We start from the raw sequence: 22,481 nt of genomic DNA, 5'->3' as shown, positions 1-22,481 counted from the left end.
AGCTCCATTTAGGGCACCACCAAAGTAATTAACCTGTGTCTAGAGTTTTAAAGTTTTTGCTGTGGTTCTTCCTGATGTCCCACCTTCCCCAACACATCGTCTCACTCTTACTCTTTAGGCTTAGTGATCTTACTGGCAAGATATCTTTCTTGTCTTTGGGGAGGAATGCAGTGAGAAAGCAAGGGGCCAAGGGAAGGAGCTAAATCTATGTTGAATTCACTATTTCGGCTTGTGAAGCTGTCTGGTTTTCATTTAGACGTGTCCACACATTGCAGTCAGTCTGGTGTTGGAAACTGGGGGCCTCGGTTGGAAGCAAGCTGGCAGTGGTACTCAGAAGGAAAGTCAGTGCTGTTGAGACTACTCATTGTACAGAAGGGGAAGATTTACAAATACCGGACACTCCTTAGACCGCTGTTGAGTTTCTTCCAAGGGAAAGGATGGACAGTGTTGTCTGAGATGTACTGTTTCTTTACTGCATTGCTGCATGTACAACCAATGAACTTTGTATTCGGTGCTTGCTTTGAGGTTGGGGAATCTATCAATACCTCAGCTTTTGATTATCCATGCTGCAATACCATCGTCAGCATTGGGTTGTTTGCCTATTTGACATGAAAAGTAGTTTCCTCCTTTTAGCTCTCTTTGCCCACGTCTTTTTTGGGGGTGGGGTGTGAGGAGAAGAGGTAATGCTTCCAAAAGAGTGTGCTTTCTGCAGTAAGTAAAGTTACTTATTTATTGGAGAGCTGAGAAGAATTTTCTAGAAAACCTTTTGTTGCTTAAACTTGGGTACATGGGAAACATTTAGAGAAACACACTCTGGTGAGGCTTGTAGAGCACATGCAAGCGACATGCAATAAATACACAGCTCGTAGTACCTTTAAAACTAATAGCACTTATTTGTAAATAGAAAATGAATGTGTTTTCTAAGAGTAATAGAATAGAATTTCAAGAAGTCTAATCCTTTTTCTCCATGATCTGGGCTGAACTTTTTTTTTTTTAATCTTTTTTAAAAATTATTTTTTTTTAAATATTTTTTTTTTAATTTTTATTTATTTATGATAGGAACACAGTGAGAGAGAGAGGCAGAGACACAGGCAGAGGGAGAAGCAGGCTCCATGCACCGGGAGCCCGATGTGGGATTCGATCCCGGGTCTCCAGGATCGCGCCCTGGGCCAAAGGCAGGCGCCAAACCGCTGCGCCACCCAGGGATCCCTAAAAATTATTTTTAATTCATCTCTACACTCACTGTGGGGCTCGAGCTCACAGCCCTGAGACCCAAAAGTCACATGTTCAACTGACTGAGCCAGCCAGGTGCTCCAGGACTGGCCTTCTTTCATATGACGGTTAACATCATTACTGAGGTTAGAGATGTGGGATTCCAGTATCCAAATCCCTTCGGTCTGATCTTTTGGAAACTGGATTATCGGTAACACAAGAAAATGCTTAATAAATAGCTAAATCCATTGTCAGATAGGATAGTATTCCCACAGAGCAGAACTTCTCAAGGCTCTTGTTGGCACACTAGCAGCACCAGCTTCACCTGGGAACTATTAGAAGTGTAAGTTCTCAGGCCCCACTGCAGACCTACTGGATCAGAAACTCCAGGGGCGGGTCTGACAGTGTTTGAAGAAGCCCTCCTGGTGATTCTGACAAATGCTAGGTTTGAGAACCATTGATTTAGAGATTTCTCAGTGCTCTGCATTGTTCCCTTCATGGTTCTGCTTTTCTTTCTGTCCACTTTTGTTCCCAAAACTTCATACTTGGGTTATTGTTTCTATTCCGATCCTGGGGAAAGAAAGCCACGTCTTGTTCTGGAAGGCTTCCGTATCTCTGGGAAACTTATTCTCTTTCTCCCCCGCCAGGAGCACCACAATACTCAGTAGCTAAGATAAGGCGCTGAGACCTACTGCAAGGAAGACAGTTTAGTTCTGCTGAGGCCAACATTTCTCAAAATTCTTTGGCCACAGAACCCAATTTTTAAAAAGATTTTATTTGTGTATTCATGAGAGAGGCAGAGACATAAGAAGCAGGAGATGCAGGCTCCCTACAGGGAGCCTGATGTGGGACTAGATCTCAGGACCCTGGGATCAGGACCTGAGCCAAAGGCAGATGCTCAACCACTGAGCCACCCAAGCGCCCTCACAGAAACATATTTTTGTGGAGTGTATAGAACCTTCCCATTGATGTCTAAATGTATGAAACCAAGAAGAAAAAAAACGATTTCAATAATTTATCAATTCTCATCATCTGGAAAGATTAGTGACTTTTTTCATACCCCCAAAGCTCTGTTGTAGGTGTTGCTAGCTGCCACAAGTAGACATTGACAGTTTTATACCCAAGCAAGTATGGGGACTTGCATATATATATATATATATAACATATATTGTAAGGGCAGGAAAGTTTTCCCTTCTTCCCTTCTAGGCTCTTTGGCTGGTGTAAGAATTAGATTGCTATCAGACAGCTTAACAGGAGGCAGCTAACCAAAGATTTAATAACATGTTTTTCTCCTATGTACATGGGAGAGACCCAGGAAAACTGAGTCATTCCCCCAGATGGCCGAAACCATCACCTTATCTACCATATTTAGCTAAAGACAAAAAGGTGATCAGGAAAAGCACAATAAACATGGGTATGATCCTTACACAGATTTAAGATTCTGCAGACTGAGTCATCCTCCTCTTCTTAGTACAGCCAGGACATCCCCCACAAATAGTGTAAATGTAAATGTCCCGTACAAAAGGGTAACTTCTCAGTTTTCAGGGCTTCACCTGTGTCTGCCGTTTCTTAAAAATCACTGGTTTAAAATAATCAATATGCCAAAGGGGCATAATTTGGGGTGGCAAAATCTGGTCCCATTCCATACGTGCCTTGCTATATGCTTATATGTAATATACATGATATATTTACTAGTTTTTTACAATAGAAATAGATATATCACATATTCAATCATGTTTCACACTTCTATGAGTCAATCTCAGCTTCTAAGAGGTCGACCTATTGAGATGAAAAATTAGCTCAAACATGTATAAAGAGGGGCACCTGGGTGGCTTAATGGTTGAGCGTCTCCCTTTGGCTCAGGTCGTAACCCTGGGATCCGCATGGGGCTCCCTGCAGAGAGCCTACTTCTCCCTCTGCCTATGTCTCTGCCTCTCTCTGTGTGTCTCTCATGAATAAATAAATAAAATCTTTTAAAAATGTATAAACAGTTTTATAACAAGACTCAATTTTATTACTTATCAATTTATATAAATAATATTCAAAATCCCTTTGATCAATTACTTGCTAGTATTTTAGGCACTATTACCATCTTCCCTTATAGACTCTTAATTTGTTCTCCTAAATTACCTGGGGAAAAAGACTGGCCTGATTTCTTTTGATCATTTTAATATAGGTTATAAATAAAATACAGCAGCAGTTGTAACGATGTAAGAATTGAAAAAGCACCAACCGAAAGGTGCAATGCTCCAAATGTTTAATATAATAGAAATCACTTTGAGTGTTTTCTTCATTAGATTCTAAAGTAAATTTGTGTTCTGTGAGATCTTTAAGTAAGGAGCCTGTGATGGTGGGAAAGTGTCTCTTGACTAGATAAACTTGTCTCCCAAGTAGGCCCTGGTTTATTGTTTCAGTTATTTTCAAGGATAAGATTAAAACCTGGATCTTTCCTTTTTCCTCTGGTATCTAGTTCTGAGAAGCAAAGTGTCCTTGGCTTTTTAACATTGTATATAAATTCCATCCCTGGGCATGTGATAATTTCTATTACCCATGTAATCAAGGATTACCAATATAGTAATGCAAGACCTTTTTTGGAGAAGCAAAATGCTAAAGCATAGTTTGTAATCTGTAGCATTTTTTAGACTTAATTCACAGTAACAATTTTAGTTCTATTGTAAGTAACTAATAAAGAAAATAGTTGTAATATTTTTTACACTTTGTACTGATTTTATTCCCAAGGCACACTAAATTGCATTTTCTTCCTTTATTCTCTCAAAGCACCTGTGAGGTATACAAGGGCAGGAATTATTCCTAGCCAAACTGTTTACCAAAACTGGAAAATCATTTAGCCATGCTCTAAAGATAATTAGAATCCAGGGCATTTAGATCCTAGTCGAGAACTCTTTCTGATAAAATACTGCTTTCATCTTATAATTTAGATGTATTACTGCCTTTAGGAACAGATACACTTGAAGTCAAAAGTACAAATAGCCTGTGATGTGATTCCAAACAATTGATTCATGTCAACACTGGATTTATTATTATTATTATTTTCCCTATCACATAGTCTTTTTTTAAAAAGATTTATTTTAGAGAAAGAGAGAGAATGAGGTCTGGGGAGAGGGGCAGAGAGAGAGGGAGAGATAGAATACTCAAGCAGACTCCCCACTGAGTACTGAGCCTGAGGCAGGCCTCATCCCATGACCCATGAGATCGAAACCTGAGCCAAAACCAGGAGTTGGGCACCTAACCGACTGAGCCACCCAGGCGCCTCTCTATCATACCATCTTTAAAAGCATAACTACACTTGCAGTTGTCTACTCTCTAATTATAAGATCCAGATCCATTAGTGTCATCAGCAAATATCTGTATTATTTTGTCTTCTAAAAGCTGTGGAAAAGCCTAAATGATAAGTTCTATTGAATAGAACAGATATGTTTATATTATTAACGTGTGTACCTGTTGCCTCTAAATATTGATTTGCCTTTTGAAATCTTTAGTATTACTTTGTGTATAATGTACTTAACCCAAAATAAATTGGCAATATAGAAAAGAAACAAACGTAGCTATTGGTCATAGGCTACAGCTGGAGTGTGGAAAAAGTCAAACCCTAATTTTCAGAACTACAAATCATCACCCCGCTTTGCACCCTCAGAGTATAGACACTCCCTAGTCATTTAAAGCAAATCCCTACTAAAACCAAGCATTCAGTGGCATAGACTTTTGCGAGGTGGTGTGTGGAGTATATGTGAAATATCATTTGCCTGTGCTTTCAGTGGGATGAAATGCTTCAGAGGAACACTTTGGTACTTCTTTTGTGATAAGGTTGATCTTTTGTCATTGTTTGGAGATTTTCTCTGCTTTGTTATAGTATGGAACCTCTAGCACTCCGGCATCTACAGTTTGAGTAAACCTGCTTCTGAATGGCAGTACTGTACTTTGCAAAGCTTCTTCTCTTAGGGCAGTAACAATAGCCACAAAATGCACACCAGCAACTTTTGCTGAGCCCACTTCCATCTGCTTCATGTCCGTGGGTTCTTGCTGGACTGTTGCTTTTGTCCAGCCCTGGTCATTTGTGCTTAAGCTCTCTTAACCCAACTCCTGATCATATGGCACCACTTTCCCCCAGACCAACTGGCCAAAATTCTATCATGCAAACATTTACTAAAAAGCTGTGCTAAGAGAGGACATGTTTGTCCTAATTGTTCTGCTTCGCTGAGGATGAAAGACTTAATAGTGCATATAAAGCACCATGAATAGTGCCCAGCACGTGGCCAAATACACAATAAAGGTAGCCGTGACTATTCAGGTGGACATTTAGGTACCTTCTCTTATTCTTTTCCAAGTCCCTCGAGATCCTTAGACAGTTAACAAAACATCCCTGCTGTGCATTTATCTATTAAATCATTTCTGGGCATACCTAACTGTCAGTTGATGTGCAATCTCTGTTACAATCTTAGAGGGAAAATAATGGCCCAGGCAGCAGAAGTATTTGAACTAGCTCATTCCGCTGTTTAACACATGCCGAAGGATTGCAAAGCAGTACTGTACTGGGTAAGAAGGTGAGCTCCAGACCCAGCGCATCTCGGTTCAAATACTTGTTCTGGTCCATTTGTTTTGTCATTCTGTGGGTCTTTCTTCACCTTGCTGTTCCTCAGTAAAACACTGACCCGGGGTTATTGTGGAAATTACATGAAGCGCTTTGAACGGTGTCCAACACACGGTAAATACACAGGAAAGTCAGCTGGTATTCAAGTGGAAGTGGTGTGAAAAAAATGCAAACCAGACCACAGTGTTCTCCAAATCCCTCAAATGGGTTTTGTCATTATGACTGCTTTCAAGATATGAATGGAAAATATAATTTTACAAGGCCTCAACCTGTTCTCCAAATGTGTGTCAACAGTTGTCACATGCTGAGGAGCATGTGCTAAGACTAGAGACACAATTATTCCCCAGCACCCTCATAAATGGTCACAGTTTGCCTCTGAAGGATCATTTGACCTTATATCCCAGAGTCTGGTATATAAATTTGATGTAAAACATGAAATAAAGCTAATTACACGCTCTAGTTATCTTTAGTAGAAAAACAAGTGCAAAAGATCGGCAGACTGATGTTTTAGACTACCTAACGCATTTCACTGTATCACTTTCTGAAATATTTTTCTAGGATGGAATTTGATTTACCTGATAGGAGAGACACAAACTGGCCTTTTTTTTTTTTCTTCTTTCAGAAAGCCACACTTTCTGAAGTTTTCTAATTTTCTGATTTTCAGTTTTCTTAATATTTGATGAGTAGAGTAGAGGGGTGTTTTTTCTTTTTCCCTCCCCCAAATAAGGATTGAGGTAATTAAAAGGCACTAGTTAGACAATAGCCATGATTCTAGAAACCTTCTTGTGCTTAATAGAGAGGGTACACGTGGTTCAAGAACATTACACACTTACAAGTGTATTATCCCCCCCAATAACTCTTGTTCCAGCTGCTTCAACTGACTTGGCAGTACAAATAATAGATTTGAAAACTAGTTAACTTTTGCTGTTCTTCGCTTTGTTTTATTTTTTGCCTTGTTCAGATCTGGAGATAGGCATTCTTTGGCAGAGATCATATTTCAGCTTCTCCTCCATAAGGATTATGAGACATTTATGGCTGAGAGATTGACTTATTTTAAAACATAAAATCTCCACTTATCATTCTATCTTCGTTAAACTCACGCCATTTCTAGTGACATTGTTTGTGGATGGCCTTGTTTGGTTCTTTAAATACTAGGAACAGTTTCATCATCATCAAATATTAACTGCTCACAGAGAGCAGAAGGTGAGCTCCACAAGGTTGCTGTATTTACTAAGAGCGACTCATTTTGAAACATATATTTTTTAACAGTAATCTCTGTAGTTGCATCTGGAACACTCTCAATTCTGTTCACATCCCTGAAACCAATTGCAGATGAAGCTTAATATACTCGGCAGACATTCAGGCCACGCAGAATAGATCTTTATTTTGAAAAGAGAAAACATTTGTAGCAATAAAATTGCTTGTTTTTATGTTCACAGAACAAAACAAACAGGAAGTTGGCCTAGTTTTCAGATACCCTTCTTTAAAAAATCACTTGGTTTCAAAACGTCACTTTAAGTACACGATGCGTTTGGAGTTTAAAGTTTTCTGGGGGGAATTTGGTACTCTAAAATGCCTACAATTTTAATAGCAAGGTAGGCATAGAGTTTTCATTAAGAGTTTTGGTGACAAAAATAGATTACCATTAACAAAATAAGCTTAGTCCCTGCCTCACAGTATTTGAATGGCAGTCAATACCCCTAAGACTTTCTGCTTGGAAATTGCAATTCCACATTAGTCGGGTGGTGGGGTAAGCGTGTGAAGAAAATGCTTATTTCAAGTGGATACATTTGGCCTCTCTTTGGGGCTTGAAACCGGATTTCACATTTGTGAATTTAGCAAGACTCCACGAACAGCTGTTTGGATACCATGCTTTTAGATTTCTTTATCCGAGAGAAGCCTTAGGTTTAGCAAAAGAGGGACTGATTGTCATCTTTGTTCCTCTAATTTCAAAATGCAAAGGTAAATCAATAACTATACCTGCCCTTTGTATAACCTCTGGGTGGAGGATCCGTGCCTGGCTATAGAGATGCAATTATTTAACGTATTCTCAGTGGCATACTGAACCCTACAAAGATAAATCGTTGCAAGCCAAACAATCATCAGTGCCTTTCCCACTTTATAGGCTCCTTAGAAGTTTGCTGAGCTGTTTGAAACTTTATTTCTTTGAAACTTTCTTTTCACTCAGAGACAGGAAACTAAGTTTTGCCAGGTGGAAACCCCAAGGTTTAAGTTGAGTGTAAAACTAAGACCCTTAGGAATTGAGGGGATTGCCAAATACCTCCTTACTTCCCAAGTTTTAGTGCAGTTTTAAGTCATGGAAAACCTAAGGTAGGTGGCATGGCTTCAAGGGACTGGAGTCACGGTGTAGGGGAAGCCTGTTTGAGAAGCCCTAAAGTTGGTATTCCAGGGGTTGCCTGGCTGAAGTATTGAAAGAAGAAACCTGGGGAAATGATTGTGAGATCTTTCTTCGTAGCAATCATAGGGAAAAGCTCCTCCTTGTTAGCTGTCAGCAGACCCAAGCAAAGGCAAAAATGTTCAAAGTCATTTCAACGAAACATCCAGTTCTTGGAACTTCACTGTCTTTTTCTAGTTAGGAGGAGAGAGCTAGAAATGAGGAGTATGAAGGGAAAACTAACTTGTCCTGTCAGTTGCCCTGGGGCTTGGTTTGAGCTTTAGTAGGAGGGAGTATTAGATCAGCATTTTCCAGAAGGGCAGTCTAGTGAGATACTGGTAAAAGGTGTTTTATGAATAAAAGAGGGATGGCTTCTGTGATTCAGCTGTGTTGTGGTAGCAGGTTTTTTTCTTTTTAATTTTATATTTATTTATTCATAAGAGACACAGAGAGATAAGCAGAGGGAGAAGCAGGCTCCCTGCAGGGAGCCCAATGCAGGATTCGATCCCAGGATCCCTGGATCACGCCCTGAGCCGAAGGCAAAAGCTCAACCACTGAGCCATCCAGGAGTCCCAGGATAGCAGGTTTCTTTACTGTAGGACATATGAGAGAGATCCCTTAATATGCTCTGGTGTAGTGTCAGTTTCCAAGAGAGAATGTAGTCTGTCATTCTTATAAGAATTTCACCAAGAAACTGGGCTTCTGAGGCTCCTCTCTTGGAAATAGTGGTTTGCGGTACGCACTCTGATGAATGCTTTCCAGCTTGACTGTGTTTCCATTACGTGTTGCCTGTAAACATATAAACTTCCCCAGGGTAGTACGATTTCATTCTTTCTGACCTTACTCATTCTAAATCTTTGATAATTCCAACAAAGGCATCTGCATCTTTTCGTTGAATGTTTTAAGACGGACGGACTTGCTCTTATTCTGTGAATTTCTGCATTTAAAAATATAGAAGTCATCAATTACATTCTTATCTCTGTTGCACTCACGGAATATAAATGCTTTGGAATGCACAGTGCAATTAAAAGCATTTTTGTTTCAAAACGGCTTGTTAATATGTCATAGGAAAAATATGAAAAAACTTAATATGAAGTTTATGAGGTATTGAAATTTGGGGGTCAAAGATCAGGCAGATGAGCTTGCCAATCTTTGCTCCCAGCCAAGCGCTGGCTTCTCTGCTGGGACTACAACATGCATAGAACATGGCTTCTGCCCTTATAAAGTTTATGGACGAGTGAATGCTCCTTACACCAGAGATCATTGCATACTTACTAGGGACTGCAGCACTCCAAATGTGGTCTAAGGACTACAGGGCATCACTAAAACCCTTTCTGGGGTCTGCGAGATCAAAACTGTTTTCGTGATTATATTAAGACGTCATCTGCTGTTTTCACCGTCATTCTCTCAAGAATGGAGTTTTCCAGAGACTACATGATAGGTGATGTTGCGACAATTGAATGCAAAAGCAGGAATGAGAGGAGTCTGCATGCCTAATGACTAAAAAAAAAAATAAATTCAGGACCATGTCTAGTAATGGATTCCTAAATGTTCACAATAACCACTTTTGTGATATACATATTCTGCTGTGTGGGGGCAATTACGGATTGCCATTTTTACTGAATATATTATTTTGTTCATTAGAATTAACCATGCCCTTTTACTTCTCCCTTTTAATATGAGTAATCAAGGTTTGACTGAAAAAGACATCTATGCAAATAATGGCTACTCCTGCCATTGTTTGCATGTTTTGAATATGTTTCTGCATAGATCTTATGTGTGTCTTTGGAAACATGATGCTTAAGCCGTCATTTTGCTCAGCTTTAATGGATGACTTTTGCTTAAATTTGAGTATCCCACAAACAAGGCTGAAGAAAAAAATAGTTAACCCACCCTCCTTACCCCTCCCACACTCAAATAAAACCTTCAAAGCACCAAAGCCTCATCTTCCTGTAGTAATTCCTAAGTTCCAAATATGTGCATAAATTCCAAATCAGGAGTTAAGCATGGTGGTCACCAGCCATGCCCCTCTTGGTCCTAAGCTAAAAGGAGGAGCCCAGGGCAGGCACAAAGTCATTTGAATATACGATTGCGCCACTGTGGGTGGGAAAGTAGAGTGGCTGACGGGTAGGAGGGAGCTGTGTGAAGCTTTTGGTGGGAGGAGCCATGGATTAAAAATTGCTTGCTCCAACAGTCAACTTCCTTAAATTCCTTGCAGCTGGTCAGGTAAGAGGGGACTGAGGGTGCCTTCTACTTTGCTTGGGGCAACGGAAGGCCTAGTAGAGCCTGGGCTGATTCCATGGAGGGAAATCCTTATATCCTTAAGGTAAAGGGAGTAAAATGGGTTTTTGAGATTGATTTTACTTAGCTCAACTCACCAGGGTAGAAGTATGGATACGGAGAGGGTTGCCAGATAATATATTAAATGGAGAGCATCCTTATACTAAAAATTGTTCATTGTCTGAAATTCAATTTGATTGTGAGTTCTATATTTCTTATCTGATAAATGTGGCAACCAGGGGCCAGGAGGGGTGGTGGTTCCAGGCAGAAGCCCCAGCCAGGAAGAAAGGGTGCAAGCAGCTGGAGTCCTCTTTGTCCTGGGTCTGTATTGCTATGATACGTAACTAAGTGAGGTGTCTAAAAAAGAGTGGTGAAGGAACCCCTAAGAGCCCAACATTTGACTATGGGACGAGAGAAAGACACCTCTTTTTGTTGTTCCATGACAAAGCCTATGTTGTGTGATTTTATGTGTATTTTATTCCTTGGAATAACAAATTGAATGTCATTATGTTTTCTTTCCTGTTTTGTGTATTTTAACGACATTTAATGTTGGCAGCCATCAAACTAGTTTAAAGACAGCATCCATGAATAGGTAACATGAGAAGTGCCTTCTGACTTTGATAACTTGGTACCGGTGTACTTTCATTGTTTTGGGGCTTTCATTTTATTCCAGTTAGCTGTTTTGTAAACAGAGAGGGTGAGTTCTTGAGGAGCTTATTATTGAACAGATATTCAGTTAATATTTTTCTAACTCGATTGAAAGTATTCAATTAGATTGGACAGGGTTGGGAGGGGTGGGTGGCATGGACATAGAAGAAGGGGCAGGAAGCAGATTTGAGATATTGGCAAGGCAGGCTTGGTTTCACTGCAAACAGTCACTATGGTTTTTAGTGTTATCTGCTCTTCAAAAAAAATCACGTAAAAATTTAAGCTCAGGATTATCTGAAAACAAATGCTTGATGTGAATGCAGCTGAACGGGTGAGGGAGGGGGTCTGGAGGTATAGTGGGAACATTTTTCTTGGAAGAAGTCAGCATATGCAATAGAGACCCACAAGAAGGCCTCACCTGATGTTCGTTGTAAAGCCACATATTCTACCTTTGTCTGAGTAGCTTCGGGGATTTTGACTTGTAATTTGTTCAGAGAAATGTGGGTCAGGGTGGAGCAGCTGGTGAAGGCAATGTGTTTGAAGTTGACCCTGGAAATTCAGTGTTCCCCTTGGGTAGACTCAGGTGCTGATTACATATGAATCAGCTGCAGGTTCCTTTATTCAGATCTGTGGGGCCCTATGTTCTAGGGGTTCTTGTGGCTACAGACCCCTGGAATCAGCCCAGGATTTGTATCTGTGTGCCTCATGGATTCATGACCCTTGTGGTTCAGTTATATTGAATTACCAGGATTTTTCAGACATTGTGTCACATACACCCCAAAGTATATATTCATAGCAAAAAGAAGAAGAAGAAGAAGAAGAAGAAGAAGAAGAAGAAGAAGAAGAAATGAATTAGCTGTTTTTTAGACCTGAATAGAATAACCAGTCATTTGGGACAGGCAACCAGGAATGGCCTTATTCATAAGTTGGCTATTCTTGTGTTGGAAGAAGAAAACTTAATGGAAGGAAACAGCCGGAGAAGCAAGTAGGCTTCTAAGGTAGACTTAGTGTTACTCCCTATAAAATCATTCTCACAAACTTTATTCATTCGCTCAGCAAGCGTATGGAGTGACCACTCTTCACCAGGCACAGAAACATCCCTGGAGGTTCAAAGATGAAGAAGATAGAATCCTGCCTTTGGATAAGCTCAAAGTCTAGGCATGCAAACAATTTATCGATGTGCACAGTGATAAGTGCTGGGATAAAACTGAGTGCAAGGTGCAGATGGAGGCACAAAAGAGGGAGAGGTGAAGGAGAGTGGGGGTGGGGAGATGAGTCCAGGCAAATCTTTACAGGGGAAGAATCATTTGAACGGAATATCCATATTGGGTAATGCGAGCCTGGGAACTTGGCTTCAGTCCTTACCGTGCTGCTTGTAAAGTAGGACAAGTCCTCTCACTTCTTTAGTCTTTACTTTCTCAGGAAGATAAAGGCACACAAGATGTTCCTCAAAATCCAGTTCAGCCCTAAATGTTACAAGCTGGTAATCAAGTTATCTTAGTGGACTGTTTCAGAATAGTCATCGTTGGGCCTACTCCCTTCATCTCTTTCAAGGTCACAAATTTAAAGCTTTCTTGAGGCAGATAGGCAAGAAAATTCTTCTGCCCTCCTCCCAGCTTCTTACCTATTCAGACCTGGTGTCTGGTTTGCACCAAAGTCATTCATTGCCCTGTGTATGCATAAATGGGATGTCAAGAAAGCAGAGTTCAACAGCATAAGGAAATGAGATGCAGAGCTGACTGCAGTTGGGGTGTGTGTGTGTGTGTGTGTGTGTACTTGGCTGCTCCTCTCCATAGGGGTCTATGTTCAGCCTCATTAATCTTGCCTTTAGAATTTTCAGGAAATGGTTTCTTAAAGACTTTTAAAAAAAAGATTCTCGTCTGCATCCCAAATTTAAATTACAAGTTGTATGTAAGATTTAAGGATGCTCTTTATGCATATTTATCAATGTTCATAGATGGTATAATGTTGGAGGAGAAAATGATGCAGATTATATCCATTTTTAGAAAGACAGAACCCTAAGTGGAAGAAAGTGGGAAATTAGCCATTAGTATGCTGACATCTGGCTAATACTCAGTTTATGTTGCTCTCCCCCTTGCTTTTAGCTCCTTTAGATTGTTCCTAGCCTTTAAATAGGTCTTGATGGTCGTAGGAACCAGGCAACCTCAGATGTGTGATTTGTAATTCTCAAATAACTGTTACTTCCTCTGAGAAGCCGTGTCTATGCATGTAAGTATGTGTCAGTGGGGCACTGTGATCAATAGGATTTTTCATTTAACACATGATCATTAAAACGAAAAAAACATAATTTTTTTCATAGAACAAATCATCTGTTCATTGCCTTTATTTAGCATTTCACTTTAACTCTTGGTCGCCTAGCAGAGCTGTGAAATGTCTTTGAAAAGGTAACCCAGTTATTGAATTTAAGGGGAAGGGTCCCCCAACCCCTTAATTCCAAGTGTATTTGAAGAAGCCAGTCATTCTGCAAACAGCTGTTTCTGTTAAGATACTGTGACTGACAGAGGGTAATTTTCAGCTTCCTAGGGTCCTTTTCTTATTCTGATGGATGGTAGAGCTTTCTCTTAGGAACATAAAAAAAGTACATTTCACAGGGTTTTTCTACCACCAAGTACATGGGAAATCTTGGATCTGACAGACTCACTCTCATAACTCCTAAGACTTAGGTGGGATTTGAATCTCTACAATGCTACTTTTCTCTCTCCGTCAAAGGCTTTGTACTCATTTGTCAAAAGCCTGAAGGTAGGAAAAAGGAAATAGATTGAATTGTGGAGGTTTTACAAATGCTCTGCAACTTTTTCCTTTGTCTGTCATCAACTTTTTGATGCAGATGTATTTCAGAAGTTTCATTGACCATTTTCTCCCCCTGCTGCTTTTTGGGTGCAATTTCAAAGCAAGTCGATGGGAAGGGCGAACTGGAAGATTCATGGGCGTAGTGGCTCTTATTTCAGCAGAGAACCACTTTCCTATTGAATCACTTTGCTATTTTCTTAACTCAGTAACATAGTGAAAGGCCAGAGGAGAATGATTTTGTTTTTAAGACCAAAGGAAATGGAAAAGAAGCGAAATTCAGGCAAGCATACATGAACTTGCACACTCATCTCTGCGATGCTGCTTTCATTTTCCATGTGTAGAGGAGGCAGAGAGAGACTTGTTTTTCTTTAACAAAAAAAAAAAAAGATTTATTTATTTTAGGGGGGGAGAGTGCCAGGTGCATGTGGGGTGAGGGAGGGGCAGAGGGAGCGGGAGAGGGAATCCAAGCAGACTCCCTGCTTAGCATGGAGCTTGCCTTGGGACTCCACCCCAGAACCCTGAGCCGAAACCAAGAGTCCGAAGCCCAACCAACTACACCACCCAGCCACTCCATAGGAAGTTCTTTGTCTTGATAAGCCTTAGCTACTATCTTTTGGATAGAGCCAGCTCTTCCAGTGGATGGCAACTGTCACAAGTCCAAGACTCGTAGAGTCCTTTATGATGTGGTCCACTGAGCACATGGCAACTCTGGACCTGTGGGTCTAGGAGGAGGGCTTGGGACACCTTCGATGTGGCTTGGGAACCTGAGGGGTGATTTTTTTTTCAGACCAAGATCATTTCTGGGCTGTTACAGACCCAATGTGATAGGATATCTTGTGACCCATTCAAAGTGCTTAGCTTAGTTCTTGGTCTAAAGAAAATACTCGGACCTTTCTAGTCATTAGTTTTCCGATGGCCAAGAACAATAGGTGATCACATACTGTGCTGGGTCATCCCTCCCCTGGCTCCACCCCCACCCATCCCCACGGTGTTTATCAAAGCCTTAATCCCCTACAAGGACCAAAAGCAAATGTTAGCAAATGTCAAAACAAAGCTTGTCCCCCCACTGTAAACTCTAATGAAAGTATTTTGGCTTATAATTAAGCTCGGGCCTCTTGAAGAATGAATACTATATGGAAAAGATTTATTATTACTGAGTGTCATACATGTAAATATGTTACCCTGAGTTCCAAAGTCATTTTGAAAAAACTTAAGAGGCTTGGTTTTCTTTTGAAATATTATGTTCCACAGATAACATCAATATTACATTATTTGGTCTCATCATCTATTGTTTGGATAGAAAATGCAGATTTTCTTGTCTTTTATAAGCTTTCTTTAACATAAGCAGCATTCTCTGGTAAGGTAGTATTGCTATGCATTTGCATTGTTATAGAATTAAATTTGGATTCTGTCGTTCAAAAGAGAATGCTTTATAAATCAAGTAAAATCTCATAACTAAGATGAACAAGGTTTTTTTGAAGTCTTACGGGGCCTCATATTCCCATACTTGAGTTTTACAGCCCAACTTGATGTAATTATTAAAGTGTAATTCTCTTTTCTTTTTCTATTTCTGTGTACTGTTTTTGCTTTGTACAAATGTCATTAGTTTTCCAAGACAAAGCTTAAGAAAAGTTATTATATGTAAAGGACAGTAATATAAAAGCACAAAGGCAGGCAGTAATTCTTTATCTATAGATTGGCAGGAAATGTGCCAAATACACGACGTTCTCTCCCTCCCTGGCTTCCTCCCCCCTCTCTCTCATTGCATTCAATGTAAATGATGTTAAAACTCTAAATTGTAACAATGGTAAAATCCTAATGTATTCCTTTTCTCTTTATTGTTTAAACTGATCTATTGTTTGGAACTCCTGAATATAAGAGACAGCCCTCATTATAAAGCTTTTTTTGGAAGGGGTTACAAACTGTGTTCTGTGTAAACGTCTCTGGTTGTGTTTGCCACTCGTCTGGAAAAGCTATCAAGGTGGGTTTGCAATCCTCAGGCAATCCTGCTCATCAGGTGCCTTATTTCTTTTTTCACGGCTGCTATGTAACTGTCCCAAAGCATGGGAATCGGAGCAATGATCCTAAATGGGGACGGTTCAGGAAGAGGAAAAACCGTCTACGGAGAAGGAAGGTCAGAAGTAAGTTATTTAGACCTGGTTAGGGGACAGGATCTCCAAATGCAGCTGCAGTTAGTGATGAAAAGCACTGACGTTCCAAAGAGGGAACAGAGGTAGAGACAAAGATTTACAATCTGAGCCAGTGCGGTGATAGATGAAACTTTATAACAACTTCATTTCTCCAGGGAAGAGAGATTAGAGAGGAGAGCAGAGGATTTAGGACCAAGCATTGGGGAAATCTTAATATTAGGGTATGGGAGGAGGAAGAGAAACCCCAAAGTATAAACTAGCATGCTTGGCTGTGGAGGCCACCAAACATCACTGCTTCCCCAGGGGCTGTCAAAATTCTGAGCCAGAGAACCCCAATCTATTACACTGGGTGGAGGGTGGAGAATCTAGAAACTAGAACCTTTGTGACTTTGCCTCCCTGCAGGTTGTGGTAGGTGTAAAAATGAAGCTTCTGTTTTCTTTTAGGGGGCACCTTAGCGGGGGGAGGAGGGAGGACCCTTGTGTTTTTGAACACAAATAAGGATTTCTGCACAGTCCTTTTATGTACTGAAATGATGTAGATATTCCTAAGTTTCTTTTATGAAATCAGAAATACTGGGTTAATACCATTCTCAACTCTTCCTACCAATAAATGCTTCCTTTTCCAGGATATGCAGAGAAATGTAAAGGTATGTTGAAAGTAAGATATGATTTGATGTTCTGAATCATTTAATTTGGTTAAAATAAAGTGATCTTCGGGAGAAATGAAAGGACAAACCTTACAGAAAAAAAAATAGTGGCTCCTTGCATTTCTCAAGCTATGTTCTAAGTTATACTCAGCTTCTCGCAGTGCATCTGAGTTTGTGTTCAGTGTAGCTCCATAAAGTTTTGAAGGATGCACCTTGGTTTGCAGTGAAATTAAAGGAATGCTTTAATGACAAGATAACTCAATGTGGAGGAGTGATTGTGGGAACCGTTTAGCCATCTTAAGTAAAGAAAAATTCATAGTATGCGTTAAAAACACTTGATGAACTAACTCATTTCTCCTGTGGATTCAGGTGCTCTAGCAGCTTGCACTCTTGGGTTACCCGCCCCCTAAAAAAGCTGCCTTTATTCTCCACCCCTCTCTCCGATAAGCTCATGCACTGTAAAGAATTTTAGCATCTGTGGGAAAAAGGATTGCTTACAGTTGTGCTTGTCTGAAAATGATTATTATGGGGGGTGGGTGTCTGGTAATACAAATGGGATCATCAGCAGCCTCTTTGTATAGTGCTCATGAGTTAAACAAACAGAACACCAGGACACATTTGACATTGTGATAAATCTCTGTCCAGAGACAGCCTTTTCTGCCACATAGCAGTTACCATAATTAGCAGCTATGTCAGCATTTAGGCAACACCAAAGGCATATTTGATTGCCCAGAACTGACATATTATCCTGTCTGGAAGTATGTAAATCATCAATAAGACTTCAAAAGAGCCAAGACTCCAAAATACACTTTGGTCTCAATTATCCAAGAGATCTAGGGCCATTGCCTCCAGAACCTGAAAAACAACATGACTGGCAGGTGTAAACATTTATTCTCTGATGAACAGAACATCACGGGATTTCAGGATGTTTCTCACATTGTATGAATCCAGGAAAAAGTATATTAGACCCAGAATTGTCCAGAAAACTGGATCTAAAATGTATCAGGTATATTTATGTGTATATAGTTATCTAACATTGTCCCTCAATTTTCTTGATTTTCTATATGCAAATGCAAATCCTGAATCTTATTTAACATGCATGACACATTGGGAAATTTTTATTTACATCCATAACGCTGTGAGAGTATCATAGTATTCCTACTCTTTTATGTCTTTTTAGAAGATTTATTTATTTATAAGACAGCAAGGGTCAGGGGGCAGAGGGAGGGGGAGAGACAGAATCTCAAGCAGACTCCCTGCTGAGAGCGGAGCCCCACACAGGGCTTGATCCCACCACCCTGAGATTGGGACCTGAGCCAAAACCACAAGGTGGGCATTTAATCAACTGTGCCACCCAGGCACCCTCTAATATTCTGTTTTTAAACATAATTTGATGCATATCAAAGTAGGGCAGAACAGAGCAGCTAAGAAAATGGGTTCTGGAATCAGACTAACTGGGTTTTGGTTCAGGTTTTATCACTTTGTAGCTGCGTGAATTTCTCTTAGTCTCCTTTCCTCAGGTGGAAGGTGAAGATCACAAGGGTATCACTCTTAGAGGGTTCGTCCAAAGACGAAATAAGTTTATTCATGCAAAGTTACAGCCCACCCAACCACCCACCACATACGTGGAGCTGCATAAACTTTTGTTATTTCGTTACCAGATTTTGAGAAATATCAATGCCCATTCCTCTAAGCCCATTCCTCTAATTCTTCATTTTCAGGGCCGGTGTGCTAGAGAGAACTGCAAGTACCTTCACCCTCCTCCACACTTAAAAACACAGCTGGAAATTAATGGGCGGAACAATCTGATTCAACAAAAGACTGCCGCAGCCATGTTCGCCCAGCAAATGCAGTTTATGCTCCAAAATGCTCAAATGTCATCCCTTGTAAGTCACAGCTATGTCTTTGAAAAACTGCATATGTGTGTCTTTTTTTTTTCCCCAAGAACGTAGATCTAGACCAGAATCACCTTGTCCGGCTTTCAGGAACTTAGTTACAGAAGGATTAAGGATGATGGTGCTAATGTGTTAACTGACACTACAAAGCTGCTGTGCATGGGAGGGGGAGCATTGGAGTGTGTTAGGTTTAACACGTGGGTTGCATTTATCATGAATTCAGTTCATAGAAGGATATTAATAAAAGAGCAGGGGCATTTTAAGATGAAGAGGGGGTCTGATTGTTATTACAGGTAAGCCGTTGAATGAATTCTAGGATCTTAATTCAAACACATTTTATTGCTCTTTCATGGTGGTTTTGTTACTTTTTAATAGGCTTTTTATATTGAAATAATTACAGGTTTAAGGAAAAGTTGCAAATACAGTACAGAGTTCCCACCACTGTCAATTTCTTGTGTTTTCATGGCATGTTTGTCACTTTCTTCAGACTTCTGTTAGTCTTTCCTTTAGGGTCCTCTTTCTGTTTCAGTGTCGAACCCAGGGTACCACAGTGCATTTATTTGACTACTGTCTGCTCTCTCATCTGCTCTGTGACCGATTCTCAGTCTTTCCCTGTTTCCCATGACCTTGACATTCTTGAGGAATCCTGGGCAGGTATTTGATGGTGGTTTAACTTACCCCAGCTATGGAGTTTCCCTTCGCAGGAATTAAAAAGATTATGTTGTCATTCTAGACCAGCGTCTGGTATTTTTGTGGATCAATGAGTTGAAATGGATCCTTTAAAAAGCAATTTTGACCTATTGAGAATTCATCTTGTCCTGATACCTTACAATATAAAGTTATAGTTTAGTCTTAGATCTTTCATTATTTAGATACCAATTTGAAAGGGTTACGTTGTCTTTATCTGTTACCCATTTGGTCAGTGACTATGTAATAAACTCTGTAATAAACTGAAAAACTATATAGTATTTAGATGGATACAATGAAAATGTGCGAGTAGGTTAACCTGCTCTCAACAAAGTCTATTTCATTATAAATTTGCTTCTCGGAATTCAATCAGTGTGGACAGGGCAATCCCTTCACCTGGTACATCTTTGTAGATAGTGCACAAAACAGGTGGTAGGGACATTGATGAGTCACAGAAATTTTGCACCATGGTCCACTTTTTCCAGAAGGTCCAGACATCTCTAAGTAAAATGAGATTTCACCTCCTATACTATTAGTTTGCCAAAAACATTTGCCTTGGAACCCAGTGCTGATTAATTACATTGATTAATTAGTTGCCAGAAGGTCATCAGTGAGCTCTTCTGAGCTCTTCTTTGACTTCACACAATACTTCATATGGTTCAGGTAACTGGGTGATTGGCACGAAGGAGGGCACATGATGTGATGAGTACTGGGTGTTATATGCAGCTGATGAATTATTGAAGTCTACATCTGAAACTATGTTGGCTAATTGAGTTTAAATTAAAAAAAATACTTCACGTGGTTGAAATTCTTCAAACTCTTTCGTTAGGTTTCACACACTGAAGTATTTTAGTTCTTACCTATTTCTAAAAGGGGTGGGGAAGAGAAGGTGTTCTAGGTACTGGGAATAAATAGTATGAAAACCACCACAGAGAAATGAATGCACGTGGTGAGTCCAGAAAATGTGAGTAGTAGGAGAATAAAGCAAGGGAGCTTTTCACCCACCATTATTACTACTCTTGGCCTCTCATGATGTCCCAATTTCAGACTGAGCAAAGAATAGGGGCCAGATTGTATAACGCACCTGAGCCCAGCATGTGTTTTTTCTTAGGTCAAGGGACAGCATTGGGATATCAATCAAATGCCCTGTTTCAGGGAATCAGAGAGCAAGGCCTGAGATAAAGTAGGGGTAAGGGCAGAAGGCGACTATTCATCTTCTATTCAGCCTCCAGGAGAGTCTTTCCATTCCACGTCTCAACCATTCATGCATTATTGATCATGCTGGCTCACCCTGGAGACTAGGGAGTGGCCTTTATTTAGAGTCCAATAAGAGATCCATTGAGCTCTCCAGCCTCTTGTGCTTTCTAATTTAATTCTCCATGCTTTCTATAATAGAGTACATTTCCTTTTTTTTCCTCCATGAGGGTAATTTCAGATTTCAGGCTGCAGAATATGACTGATATGACTCACAGGAGTACAATTTATTTTATAGCATATCATAAGATACAAGACATTACTTGGAAGACCCCAGGGAACAATTGAAAATTCCTTTTCTATCTTGTAGATTATTTAACAATAGCTGTTGTGAAGTGATAAACTGATAAAAGATTAATTTCTACAGTTATTATGTATACAAAAAACTAACCCCGAGATGATTGATATGATCCTATTTTGTGGTCTACAAAGCTTTGTAGGCGTGTTGTAATTGCACTAGTGTGAGCAATTTTAAGTGACATTTACCAGTCTGATTTGAAAGAAATGTTCTTTATTATGGATCTTGATATAACCATAGAAGTAACACATGATTCTACTTGATTTTTCTGGTACCTATACTCCCAAACAACTCTGTATCCCTCTTAACACCCCACCACTCTGATAATATGATACTTCTCCCAGAATAGCCAAGCTTTTGTTTAAATTTCCAGACCCAATATTTGTATGGTTGCATATTAAGACCCATTTGGTATCACTGGCTTGAACTTCAGGTCTTTCCACAAAGCATACTTTGATGCGTTTCTAGGATACCAAAAGAGCACATCTGTTTTCGGAAAATTGAGTATGGTTTGCTTATTATAAGTCCCAGATAAAGGGAATGTCAACCTAAATGGGATGGCAGCTAGAGAACAGATTCTGTTCGGTGTGACTGAACAGTGAATAAAAGCCATACCTAGTCAATTTGGGTGGAATGCTTGCTGTGGCAGGCAAGTTTGTTCACTGTATGTTACAGGTCTTAATTGACATTTGCTAGTATGAAATTCTGCCTCTGAAAGCTTTTGTTAGCTTTATTAAGGAAGTTTAGCAAGCGAGACAAAGGGCGTGACTCCCCAGTGTTTTTGATGCAGTTAAGAGATGGTTTCTGATGTTCATAGCAAAAAAAAAAAAAAAAAGTTTGAGAACTCCCCCTGGCATAATTAGGAGGCAAACAGGAGCCCTGTAGAAGAATTTTAGGGAAATCAGACATACTGGATTGCTCTCAGGCAAAGCTAATGTTTTAAAATTTTAATTTCACAACTAGGAATTTTCATTACAGGAGGAAGGATTCTCACTGATGGATGTAATGTATGCATATATAAAGCGGATATGGTGTCATAAGTCTATTAAAAACATTTCTGATTTAGACATTTTGCATAATCTAGACCCTACCTATCCACGTCTAGGAAACTCCTTTAGTTTCTCTCTTTGAATGTGATGATGCACATGGAAGCAGTTCTTTTTTTAAGGTCTTATTTATTCATGAGAGACACACAGAGAGAAAGAGAGAGGAAGAGACATAGGTAGAGGGAGAATCAGGCTTCCTGCGGGGAGCCCAATGCGGAACTCGATCCCAGTACCCTGGGATCACAACCTGAGCCAAAGGCAGATACTCAACCACTGAGCCACCCAGGTGCCCCTGGAAGCAGTTCTTTACATGCAAGTGCACTTGACTGATGCAATCAAGTGTATTCACCTAATGATTTATAGAGAGGTTGTTGGTTCAGCCATCAGGGTGTGCCAAGTGCCCTGGTCTGCTATATGTTTTACATGGACTACATTCCTGTGGCCAGGTTATGGCATTTCAAACCACAGAGGCTATCAACATGGGTTCCACTCCAGACTTTTCCTTCATTACATATAGTATCATCTGATGTCTGTCTGAACCCTCCCCAC

The 22,481-nt window shown here is 40.1% G+C and overlaps 1 protein-coding gene across 20 annotated transcripts in view; it reads left to right on the top strand.

The window, feature by feature from the left end:
• MBNL3 (muscleblind like splicing regulator 3) overlaps positions 1-22,481 on the top strand; it is a 115,381-nt gene that overhangs the window by 66,304 nt on the left and 26,596 nt on the right. For 9 of the 20 annotated variants that reach the window (XM_072744388.1, XM_072744384.1, XM_072744387.1 and 6 more), the window contains one exon: positions 18,474-18,638. In XM_072744388.1, coding sequence (XP_072600489.1) covers positions 18,474-18,638 — 165 coding nt within the window. The other 11 variants (XM_025983183.2, XM_072744392.1, XM_072744395.1 and 8 more) reach the window with 9 other exon arrangements.

The sequence above is a fragment of the Vulpes vulpes genome, chromosome X, assembly GCF_048418805.1.
Source record: "Vulpes vulpes isolate BD-2025 chromosome X, VulVul3, whole genome shotgun sequence".
NCBI lineage: Eukaryota > Metazoa > Chordata > Mammalia > Carnivora > Canidae > Vulpes > Vulpes vulpes.
This window is presented reverse-complemented; position numbering and strand designations above follow the sequence as displayed.